The sequence below is a fragment of the Cygnus olor genome, chromosome 8, assembly GCF_009769625.2.
Source record: "Cygnus olor isolate bCygOlo1 chromosome 8, bCygOlo1.pri.v2, whole genome shotgun sequence".
Classification (NCBI taxonomy): domain Eukaryota; kingdom Metazoa; phylum Chordata; class Aves; order Anseriformes; family Anatidae; genus Cygnus; species Cygnus olor.
The window spans coordinates 5790588-5803028 of NC_049176.1; the positions used below are offsets into that span (position 1 = coordinate 5790588).

Consider the following 12441-nt stretch of genomic DNA (forward strand, 5'->3'; position numbering starts at 1 on the left):
AAATGGATCAAATAAATTGTATTAATTCTGTAATACTGCTAATATTTAGATTTGTCTTAGTTATTTAAGTGTAAACTTTTATTAACCTTTTAAAGGGATAACATTGTGTAGATGTGCATTGATATGCTAGTTTATTATATGTAGAATCTGAGACAAATATCATAAAACATGATTAGTCAAGTTGTTTATTTACCTTTTTTACAAACTGTGAGGGTATTCATTTTTTGGTTTGCAGAAATGTGTTTTCTTTTCCTTCTTTTTGCCCTCAGGTTAACTAGTAGGTTGAGAACATCTTTGTTAGGTAAGTTTGTTCGAAGTTAATTAGAAGGTGGCAAAAGGATCAAACAGGTTTTTTTCCTTCCTTCAAAACAGTTTATAAATTATAAAATTAAATGACTTAAAAGCAATAAGTGCAGAATGTAATAACTGATATCAGTGTCCTATTTAAGGACTAAAATAATTAGGTCGTACGAAACCCATTGTATTGATACTTATGCATTGTATATGGTTGAAGAAATATCAACTTGAAGTGTTGGACTATTTTCCCACAGTCGGCATTTAAACTTTCTTCAAGTGTTTGGTTTTTTGGGTTTAAATGCTATTATAGCTCAGCGCTTCATAGCTGATAAATATGAGACTAAGAATTTGTGGCTTTGAAATCCATCATGCTCTTCTTCCAGAAGAAAAAATAATAGATTAATTTTCTTGATGCACTGTATTTCTACATAATTTTTAAAATTCTGCAGCCTACATCATCAGCTGAAATCTCAAAAACAGATACATTGGACAAGGTAAGGCCATCACAGTGAAAGAACCGTTTAATTGTTACGGATACACAAGACAACAAATGGTGTTGCTCGGTTATTGAGACATGAGGAGTATCTTAAAATTAAAGCACTCTCAACGTGGCACACTCTAAAACCAAAATAATTACATACGTTAACAGCGATTTGGTATGCTAGCATGATGCTTACAGATGCAGAGGCTCACATGCTTAAGCAGCTGCTATAAAGTCTGAAGAGAAAATATATGTAATAAATGAGATATTTATTCTGCTGTTTGGGGTAGGGGGAGAGCAAAAGTCAAAAAGCTAACCTTGCTTGTTTAAATCAATTTTTGTAACGCTACCTTAAGTGAATTCTTAGAGAAGGCAGCCGTAAGCAGGAATAGGTATTAGCAAATGTACCGAAGACTTCCAGTAGAATTAGTGATTTGTTTTCTAGTTCAGACAGCGAGTGTAAAGATGCAGAGTACCAGAATGCTCTCATTTAGTTTAGTATTGATGGTCACAGAACTGAAGCTAGCTGACTACCCAATCTTTGTATTCATTATTTTATATTTGCAGACACGCTGATATTTCAGTATTAACCAGCAAAACAACACAGCATTTGAAACCGGATAATTAAAGATGTTTTCTTGCAACTTTAGCTAGATCTTCTGAAATTGCTTGTACCATTCGTTCTGTAGCTCTCTTCAAACTGTTTGCTGTCTGTATGGCATGATCCAGGGTAGAATTTAAAATCTGTTGGGGATAATAAAATACAGCCTTGTTGAGTACGATTGTTTCCATACGTATGAAATAGGAAGTGATGTCCAGTTAAGGTTCTGTGTAGCATTTTCAACAGGTCTACTCTAAAAATACATTGACAAGTTTAAAACAAAAAATGTGGTAGACTACTCCAAGATTTGAGTGTAATAAATCATTATTTTAAATTAGCATGGAAAGTTTCAGCTACGGAACTGTTTTTTTAAACTCTCTCCTGTTCCATTATTATCCTCAAATGGATTAGACAAGCTTAAATGGTAATAACTGGTGCGCTAAGAAAGGGTATTTTAAACAGTTCCATGATGGTGTGGACGTATGTTTTTTAAGATAATTATATGGCTTTTAATTTTCACTCCGAAGTCTTACATTTGCGTTGAAATCATTGGTATTTCTGATGTTGATTGCAGGTTTGTTTCGGGCAGACTTCTTGACACTGACATTCCTAAATATTGATGTGATAGGACAACTTTATCGTATATATTTGAAAAGGAGGATTCACCAACCTAAAAAAATTGTCTATATATAAAGTATATAATAAAACATGCAAAGTTATTTTAAACTGTGAATTAGATATATACACCTTGATAACACGTTTGCAAGTTAACTTTACAGCAAATAGAATCTTTCATTTACCTGTAAAAATACAGCCAATCATAATTTGTATTGCATCTGTACTGCAGTAAGACAGAAAACACTCCCCAGTTAAGAGTTAGGAAATCTCTCTAGCATCGTTGTCTCAGCGCTGTAACCTTCTCTGAGTAGTCTGCCATTGATACTCAAGTGCAGCTACCGTACTTTCAGGCAATTACTGCTACTCAGTAATGCTGTCAAAAACTGTGGTTGCAAAACTTGCCTCAGTTTATCTTGTCTGTGCTAACTATAGTTAAGAATCCATTCTATTCCTCAGACTCTGAGTGTAATTTAATGTTAACAAATTATTAAAACAAAAACAAAACAACACCACACCTTACTTTATTAAGAGTGTGTTTCCATTCACAGATCCCTAAAACAAGTCTGTAATACTTAATAGGCAATTCTTTTTGCTACAGGAGTCCTAGTTCTGTCTTGTTTTTCAGAATAAATATGTTAGCTAAAGAGGTCAGATATTGATTTGTTAAATTAGAAAAAAATTAGAAACACTGAAGAACTACTCCAAGAGTTATTTACATTTGTCCTTACGGTAAATATATTAAAATTTTACTCATTAATTAAATTTCAAAAATAGTGTGCTCTGAAAAAGACAAAGCACTGCCCCTGCTTATGATAGTGCTGAATATTTTTCATGCTGGATCTTTCTTAATGGTATTTTCTGTTGTACCACACACATTTATTACTACAACTTACCTTTCAGAAAGGTTTACAAGTTCACGGGGCCGTTTATTTGTTTGAGCCTTCTGAGTGGAGATTCTCTTCTGTGCATAAGCTTAAGATATTGAGGCCATGTTTAAAACTGATAAATGTATTTTCTATATATGTAACATCTTTCTCTGTTTAGCATAAATTCAACTCAATGTCACTGCTGAATTAAAATTTGAATACATTATGATTTTTTTGTAAATGAGGCCAAACTTTCCCTTTTGGGTTCCCTGTTGAATTTAGTTCTTCAACAAACGATGTATAGATTTGTATTTAATTTCATACAGTGAAAGACTGCATGGGGAAAGTATCGAATCATTAGACTATCATAATCCTAATAATTATATAAATACCACTGATTTTTTTAGTCTTAATACAGAGAAATAGCTAACTTATTAATTCAATTTTTCTGTCTGCAATTTCTTTCTACAGTATAGAGTCCAAGATAGTTGATTTAAAACCTAGATGTTCAATGTTTTTAAAAAAAATAGGTATTCCCTAACTCTGCATGACACACAATTTCAGTGCAGAGCTGGTATTTCCTTTCAATACTTGTTTGTGCTACATTCACTACCAGCTAGTACTGAAAAGGTTGGCATGGTAATGCCCAATTTTAGTGTTCTTCCATGCGGTGCTGGAGATGCTCCTGTTTGAAGTGAAATACAGGACTCTTCAGAACTGGAGAAGGTTAAAGCTGTCGTGCGTAAGGATTAAACCCAGGCAGGTGTGTAAAGGTTGGATTTGCTAATTTCACTTTGCAGGACCTATACGCATTTACTGGTTAGCTGTAGTGCTGTTTCTTAAGCTAAGCTAAGTTTTCCTTGGTACATGCACAACATGACTTTTTGCTCTTTAAGATCTAGCCCACAATTTGAAATATTTCTGTAACAAACCATACTTACAGGTTGAACCAGAATTTTTATTTCTACACAGGGCACAAGACTGAACAGACTGTTTGTAATTCCTGTGTTTGAGTTGATAAGTGCTTTCTCTAGGGCATCTGAATATAAATCCTGAAAACAAAGACATGTTTAAAAAGTAGAATACTATAAACAAGGATATTTTGTGTAGATTTTGGTATTTTTTGCAATCGTTTTACCTTTTTTCTCTTGACGTAATCTTGTATTGAATGTTTTGTAACTTTCAGTCTCATGTTCCATAAATTCCTCACTTTGTGAACCATAAGAATCACAGGCTGAGATGTCTTCTGAATCAGTGCCTAAAATCCCCAAAATATTTATTAAAAATCTGAAATATTAGAAGTTTTGGCTTGTGTACCTAAACAGTTATTGGGCTTTCAGCACTGTAATTTCTGAGCCCTTCACAGCCACTAACAATACTGCAGTTAGAATAAGTTCTTTTTCCTCCATTTCACAGGTAGGGATAGAGCTGTAAAGACTGGCTTTCAGCTTTAACCCTAAGCCTCAAATGCAGATGTTGTTGTTCCCAGTCCCAGAAGTGTCCTTACAAAACTAAACACACCCTCTCACTGTCCTTAGGTTTTTGTTCTGGAGGTTAAAATCAATTGTGAAAACAACGCAGCCCAAGAGGAACATCACAAAGAAGTTGGGAGGATATAGTATGGCACTGCTTTAGTTATTGCACAAATCAGCATTAAGAATAATGGCCCCGGTGTATTGTATTAAAGTGAAAGGACATCACGGAGAAGTCAAGGACAAAAGATAGGCCCAAAGCACGAACAGCCCACATGCTGAGATTTCAAGCTAAATCTAATACATCTCATGCTGCTCTTTTAGTTTGTCAGACATCCTCAGAGTATTCTACGTTAGAAAGATAAAGTTAAGATGCCCTAAGAGAAAGAAATGCTTACAGATGCCTAGTGAACCTCTAAGAACTGGAGTCTTAGATGACAGCTCATTTAATTAGTTCATTCACAGTAGCCTGTGTAGGCTCTGGTTTACATTTGGTGAAACTATTAGGAGCTGGACTGAGGAAGGAGAACACTTCCAGTCTGTCTCTATTCTGAATGGAAGAAAGATTTAAGAAAACGTTCTTGATTTTCATGCAGAATAACGAAGTTAAATCCCAAAAATGAAAGTGGAAGTCTTAGTGTGAAATGTTTTAATTACCAAATTTGTTTCAATATTTGGTTGTACCCAGACTTAAAACTTTTTTCTCGTATCTAAATGGCAATTCCTCTGTTGTAGGTTGTCTGTTGCCTCTTGGTCTGTCACTGACCAAGAGTGGATTTGATGTGGTCTCCTCAAAAGTCAACTTTGTGTTCTTTCTGCCTTGTGCTGTGCTAAGCAGTAACATCTGTTGAAACTCCAAAACAATTTTCACACTGCTTAGATGTGACAGGAATGCATTTCTTAACAAGATTGAATAGGAGGTATAAGTACAGGGTTCTGACCTTTGTATCGCATCGCTACTTACTCAGATTTGTATCTGATAAATCAGTTGGTTTTCTCTGAATGAAGATTGAACATACTCCAGTTTTCCTTTCCTGGATGTTTTCATTTCTTTGAGCATGGAAACAGAATGATATCTTAATTTTATCTTAATACCTGTATGAGTCTTATGAACATAAAATAAGGTCTGACCAGTTCTTAACTGAGAAGGTATCAGATTTACTTATAGAAAGAACTGTCTCACTGTTCTGAAAAGGTGGGAAGTAGAAGCTTAAATGAGAAATTAACCAATCACAAAATAATGACTACTTGTCCAAGAATACAGTCTATCAGAAAGACCTTGCCATATCAGAGCAGTTAAACATGCCTAAAAGTGAAGTAATAACTATAGTTTTGAATAGTAATGTAGCATACAACAGTATACATTTACATATAAGTGTTTAAACATGCTATTACAATATTATCAATGGTAAAGACGATGTAGTTTTTTTTAGTAACTTTGAGCTAAGTTAAGGTTTTAATTTTACGGCCTTTACGGAATTAGAGGAATATTTGGGATGTACCTTCTGACAGAAAAAGATCAAAGATCCTTGTTTCCCATATTTCACATATGTATTCTCAACAGGGCATAAAGTATCCTCAAATTTATTTGGAAGTGTTTCCAGCCACTCATGAAAACAAGGATCAGAAGACAGTTATTTTTTCTTAAATGGTAGAGAGGGGAAAAAATCAAGTTAGGTGAGTTTTACTAGATAAGCATTATCTATTCAATAAAATAGTCTGAGAGCATTTTTCTCTTATGCTTGCGTTCTTCTCCCAGCAAACTTAGAGTATTGTTGTATTCTACATTGCATGTTATCATAAGATGTGACTTTGGGTAGAGATTTAATTTGCCAAAACTTCAAACTCCCAGATAAGGCACGTAGAATTATTTTATCACGTTGACATTTCTGTAAATGAAACTCTACAGATTGGCCTTTACACTTGAACTATATGCAGAATTATCAATATGCTCTCCCTCCAGGCCTACCAGATCTGTTTTATGACAATGATAATTTCAAATATTTGTAGTTGCTGAATAGTTTGTAGTTGCTTATTCAGAGTGCTATCATTTATCACTGAAGGGGCGGGAGGGGGGTTGACACAAAGCCTCTTCTTTTCATGCACTATTAAAATTTGTTCGTGGCATTTAAGTACCACAGGCCTTACAGTGGTCCAGTGAGACGGGCTTCTTTAATATGAACATATTCCTATCTTTAATGAAATTGATGGGAGTTTTGCCCTTTCTCCAGTGGTCTGCTGCATCATGTACCTTATGTGATTAACTAGTAATACTCTTGAAAACAGGTCATCCTTGTATTTTATACATATTAAATGTTCAGTGTTCTGGGCAGAATCCAGTGTAGAGACAGACTGGTGCACATGTGTGTATCAGTTCATTTAGCTGTAGAAAACAGTGTCTATGACTAGCTGAAACACAATACACTTACCCTTTCATATTTTCTTCATCAGCGTTACATTTTTGACTTAACGTACCCTGAGTATGGAATCGAAGACCTTTTTCTTCTGGTGAAAGGAATCTCTGTAGCACCCAGAAAGCAAAACAAACTGACAGTATTGTTTATATTACTGCGTAATCATCAAACAGGATAAGTGTGAACAGTAGCATTGGGTGTACATTTTTTTTGTACTGCTTTAGTTGCCATCAATTCTACAATTTCATCTATTACAATTGTAACTGTAAAGCAGACTGGACACCATAACAACACTTTTTAATCTGTGAAGTTGGGAGTGTGGGAAGTCTTACGTAGCTTTGAGAAGGATTAGCCTATATTCATTCACATCTCTCATTGCCTCAAAATTCAAATAAATGTTGTAAGCAAGGAATTGTCTGTAGATTTCTGCCTTCTGAACAAATAACAAAGGCAGGCCAGTAAACACAGCTAAATCTTTCCTAAGAGAAGTGAACTTGATCACAAATCTCAAAAGTTCGGATTTAATTTTTTCCTTTGGAAACCAATTCAGCAGTGTTATGATAGACTGTAGTATCTCAAAAGCTGAGCCATCACACTGTGCAAAAAGGGGAAAAATGTTCCATAAATAATTTTAAAGCTGAATATATTCATCTAAGTTAAAATGAATATGCAAACAGATCTCCTACCATTACACTGGAAGAATGCTTGCTTGCTAGCAGATAACCTTTTCCCAGAGGCTCCATTTCTCTTCCGGAAGTTGATTCAGCTCTCTTTTGTAACCTGAATTGGTTAAGGAAAAAACATTTGTTTTACTTTCCTAATCTCATTGAGATGATTAGCATGTATGAAATACTCTCTGATACTCTCTGAAAGGGTAGGAAAGGGTAGAGATGGTCTCTAGTGTCATTTCACAAAGCTTTGATGGTTAATTACATAAGTATCTGCATCCCTCACTTTTTTAATTAAAAAAGTAATGCAAATTCTTCTGTACCAGTATTGTATTTTTACTAGTGTTTCACATCCTGAATTAGTGTGGTTGCAATAAATTTTTATGCAGAGATATGATAACTACTGGTAATGGTTTGGCTTCAGGAAAGGCCTCAAAGTAGAAATGCCAGGCTGGAAGGAATTCTTGGGTGTTTAGAATTCTCTAATAAGTGTTATCTGGGAATGTTCTACCTACTTTCAGATATTCTAGATGTCCTGACTTTCTGTACTCAGCAAATAATTATGGAAAAAGTTTTAATAACTTCAACAGCTGTCTGTTTTACACTTACATGTGAGGACAAAGATTGCACTTTTCAGCTTCTAAAGAAAACAGATGATTTGTTTGTGGGATTACGTCACTTGTCTGAGTTGTATTTTCTCCCTTGTTCTTTTGAAGAAATGTGGTTTCCTCTGGAGGATCGTTAATGCTTGAAACTACTGAGCTCTGTACAAAGTAACCATAGGATGGTAGTATATGGTCAGTGTATCACAAGTACATGACTTCTACCAGCCAGCATTTTCTGAACGTCTCTAGCTTGGGATTCAGAGAAGACTGGTTTCTAAAATAGTGACTATGAAAGCTCTCTTAATTTTCTGTTAGAATTAACAAAATTAATGAAGCTGATATTTCATGGGTAAAAAGATTTCTTTGAAGTGACGTGCTATCCAAAACTGTCATGCTTTACAAATATTAGAGGAAAACATACAACTGCACTGTTTTGAGATTTTCTTCAGTAAAACTGTAAAATGTAGTCTTTAAATGACAAAACTCATAATTACCTCCCAAAGAGGATTCAATGAATGGGCAGATTCATCAGAAATAAGTGAAGGAGCCAAGCTGTATTTGCCATCATCTGTTTGTTCTTGGATGTCTTCAAGCAGCATGCCAAGTCTAAATATTTCCCCTTCCACCTTTCTAAAACCAATCACAATACACAGCTAGTGAAACATGTATTTCTTACTGTGATAACCATATTTGGCATTGCATTAAATATTCGGGGGGGGGGGGGGGGGAAGAGAAATTAATGGAGTTCACTGAGTCTCTTTTAAGTACTCGAATTAATCCGTTAGCCTAATTATAACAGCGATATGTAAAGCTTGACATGAATTTTGGCCAAATCACTTCTAGTTTACTCCATGTAATATTAAGGTAATGTCTTCACCTCTGAAGAATATTAATGGATAAATGAAGTAATGGTTCTAAGACACTCAAAATATGGAAAATATACAGATGCAATACTTAGCACTTATATTCTAACCTTTCAGGATCAAACTCTCCAACGCGGATAGACTTGTCCTTGTAGTTCTGCAGCTGTAAAACATGGTGCTCCTCTCTAGCAGTTAAGTAACTCCTTTCCAAGGCATCAAGGTATTTTTTCAATTGATTTAATGCCTTCACCAGTGAGAAATAATTCAGTAGTAAATTACATTTTCATTAGTAAGTCATAGTAAGCATAGTTATGCCATTTGCAGTGATCTTGGTAAGAATTGAGCTACTGCTCTGAATTAGAACAGGACTGCATCTCATATGCCCACCCTGTACACTGTGCTGCTCAATTATGTACAAGTAAAATATTGAACTGACTTCAGAACTGATACTCCGCGTGTCAAAATTCATAGCTTCTATGGCAATTTAAGGCCTTTAACTGATAGGTTTGAATTGTAAATCCTTAAAAGAAATCCAATTCAGCCATGTACTGAACAATTTAATTTTTGCTTCTTAAACTCAATTTAAATCTGAGATTGATTTAAAAAAAAAAAAAAATTTAAATGTCTATTTGAGGAAAATATTGAATATCTTGCCATAAAATTTTAAGTCTATAGACAATTCAAGAACATTTCTGATTATTGAAAATATATTAATTTACCAGGTAATTGTCTTGTGAAACGAATGTCTCATGGGTCATATGTTTAGTGAAATCTTCCACCTTTAAGAGAAAATACTACACTTTTATATTGGATTTTAAAAATGAGCATTCCAAATGGGTATACAATTTGAGCATCAATGCAAAATAGATATGGAAACAGAGCTCTTTACTTTAATTTTCAGTTGATCTGTCTGTTCTTTTAGTATTTGAGACATCTTTTCTCCTTGTGTTAGTTCTGGCAGTAAATTAGAAGGACTTAGACAGTGTACTTGTACTGTACCAGCTGCTGGAAATGCTGATACCATTGTCCCATGTGGTAATCCTATATAATACAAGAGAAGATCAGTTAGAATTTCTGCCAAAAACTTCTGCCCAAAAGTACTATCAAATTGCATTAAATGAGTCATTTGCATAGTTACTGCAATTTTATTTACTTGGATCAGGCAAATCTTGTGTAGCCTGTGTATTGTTAGGAACACGTGCTGTGAAGACTTCAGAAGATGTCCCAGCGCCTCCTGAGTGAACAACGAAACTTGGACTTGCAAAATCCGACTGAGGCAGTATCTGTTAAAATGACAACTTCCGTTAGAGAAACGGAATACGTAGAGAAACAGGGTATAGAACACTTGCGGACATTTAACTAAAGAATTTAGAAATACATAGGACAAGTTGTTAATGAGATGCTTATTGTAACTGCACCACATAATTTGCTGTGTTTTCAGTATGGATAATATCTCACTGCATATATGCTGGATTTATATATATATATATTTAAATACTTTAACTCAATGTCAGGGAAATCTATGTTCAGAGAACTTGTGTAAATGGGTAGTACAATATAAAGGTGACAACGGTTTGGGGGAATATTCATATTCTTAGAGATAAGAGAATGAATTAATAATTGCCTAATGATAGGATGATTTGCAATCACAAATAATACTTCAGTGCATCATCAACTGTTTGGACATGAAAGCTCTGTAGAAATTCGGTCCCACAAAACTGTGAAAGCAATTATTGACAGAAGAGAGATACACTTGCTGATAGCTATGGAATGCTTTTGTGAATTAGTCGTGTTACATTTTACTTAACACAATCTTTTTTTTTATGGTAAACATCACTCTTGACAAATATTAACAATGTTTTAAAGCATCTTACTTACCTTCAGCTGTTGAAACAATTCTGGAATGCTCGTTTCTTCTTGATTCTCTACTTCAACAGAATGAAAACAGTTATTTTCTAGAATGTTGTCCACAGTTACTGATTGACTGAGCAAAATAGGGAAGGATTTTGTTCGTTCGATTGTAGGAACTGATTTAATATTTTCACTTATTTTTGGCATTTTTAGTTCTGAAGTAACTTTAGAGAAGTCAGGAAGGCAATGGTGAATTTCACTTTGGCCATGTATGAGCCTATGAGATGAAACTGTTTTCTTAAACAGTTCTCTCTGTTCCTTCGTGTTGTGAGAGATGTGTGTGTCTTCATACCTGTTACTCAGCTGTGAATTGTCATGTCTGCACCCACAGTTAACAGTAGAAGAAATAGATCTCTTTGAAACAAATTTATTTTCATTTAGCACACTTGGATTTTTCCCACCCGTGCGTACATCCTCATGCTTTTCTAAATGATACCCTTCCAATTCCATTGCCCATTGTTTAAGTGTTAAAGAGCCTTTGCCATGTTCGTAAGCCTCAGGTTTGTTCGTAGTTTCACCAATACTTTCAGCGTAGGACGTCTCTGGTATGGTCTCACACTCAATTAGCTGACAAGTGTTTAGTAATTCTCCTTCAGAAAAATGACGCAAGAGGACATTGGACAGCTTTGAGTTAGTTAGATGTTCCTTGCCATCTGCTTTACCAAAGCCACTGTCTGACGCTTCTTTCTTAAAGGAAGCTTCACTTACAGGCATTTCAACCGAAATTCCAGCTGTTGAGGTGGTAGCTGTGTGATAATCCCTGCCGCCTTCAAGTTGGGGATGAGTTTCATACCTTGCTGCTGCTGCTTTGTTGTTATCTTCAGAACAGGATAAACTCAAAATATGAGAAATATTTTCTATGCAGTCATGCAGATCCTCTGAATTACTGTTGTATTTACAGGTTAGTCCTTCATCACAAGGCAAGTCATCCTGTTCCCCGTCAGTAGAGCCTGAAACGGCGCTGAGTTTATTTACGAGTGAGCTGTGCGCCTGCGTTCTCATCTGCTCTGTGACAGTCTCCATCTCCCACCTCTTTGCCCTATGAATACCATCTCCTCTCTGACGCTGGGGTAGAGCTTTTATGTATTGCATGGATCAAAAGCTGTAAGGGGGCAGTAGTAGGAATTTATTTAGATGTCAGTACAGTTCAGAACAGGATTTACCTACCTCTGTCTTAAACGTCCTCCAGTTTTATTTATGTTATAAACCCGGTGCAGGTTTTCAGAACTGTACCCCTTGACGTTTAGAACCGTACCCCTTATTCCACACTTACTGTAGGGTAAAAACAGAAAGAGAGTCAAGCGACGGAAAAGAACAGAGGCAAGCGCTGAAAGCGTTGGGGAGAGGAGCGTGGCGCTCGGCGCCAGGCACCCGCCCTTGCTTCTCCGCCCCCGGTGCTGTCGCAAACTGCGGGACCTGCTCACGGCGCTACAGCTGCTGCTGAGCCCTGCGGAACCGCCGCCTGCAAGAAAGCCCCGCGTGGCCGCCCCAGCTCCGTGCCCGCGCCCCGTTACCGCTCGCCGCTCCCTTGCCCCGCCGCCGCTCCCCCCCGTCCCTCCCCTCCTGGCCCCGCCCCCTACACCCACGCGGGGCGTGGCCTCCCGCCGCCCCGCCCCTCGCCGCTCCCGTTGGCCCCCGCGCAGGG

General features: G+C 36.4%; 1 protein-coding gene across 1 annotated transcript; it reads right to left on the reverse strand.

The window, feature by feature from the left end:
• Window positions 1-94: 94 nt before the first annotated feature.
• AKNAD1 (AKNA domain containing 1) lies at window positions 95-12319 on the reverse strand. The gene is made up of 15 exons (XM_040566172.1): window positions 10764-12319; window positions 10039-10168; window positions 9775-9926; window positions 9605-9664; window positions 8996-9129; window positions 8517-8652; window positions 8027-8181; window positions 7436-7529; window positions 6765-6856; window positions 5300-5385; window positions 4002-4121; window positions 3805-3915; window positions 2891-2969; window positions 1913-1988; window positions 95-1522 (listed from the first exon to the last, which is right to left on the reverse strand). Exons 1-15 carry the CDS (start codon window positions 11886-11888, stop codon window positions 1403-1405), a joined length of 2670 nt encoding a protein of 889 aa, XP_040422106.1. The 5' UTR covers window positions 11889-12319; the 3' UTR covers window positions 95-1402.
• Between the last annotated feature and the right edge of the window lie 122 nt (window positions 12320-12441).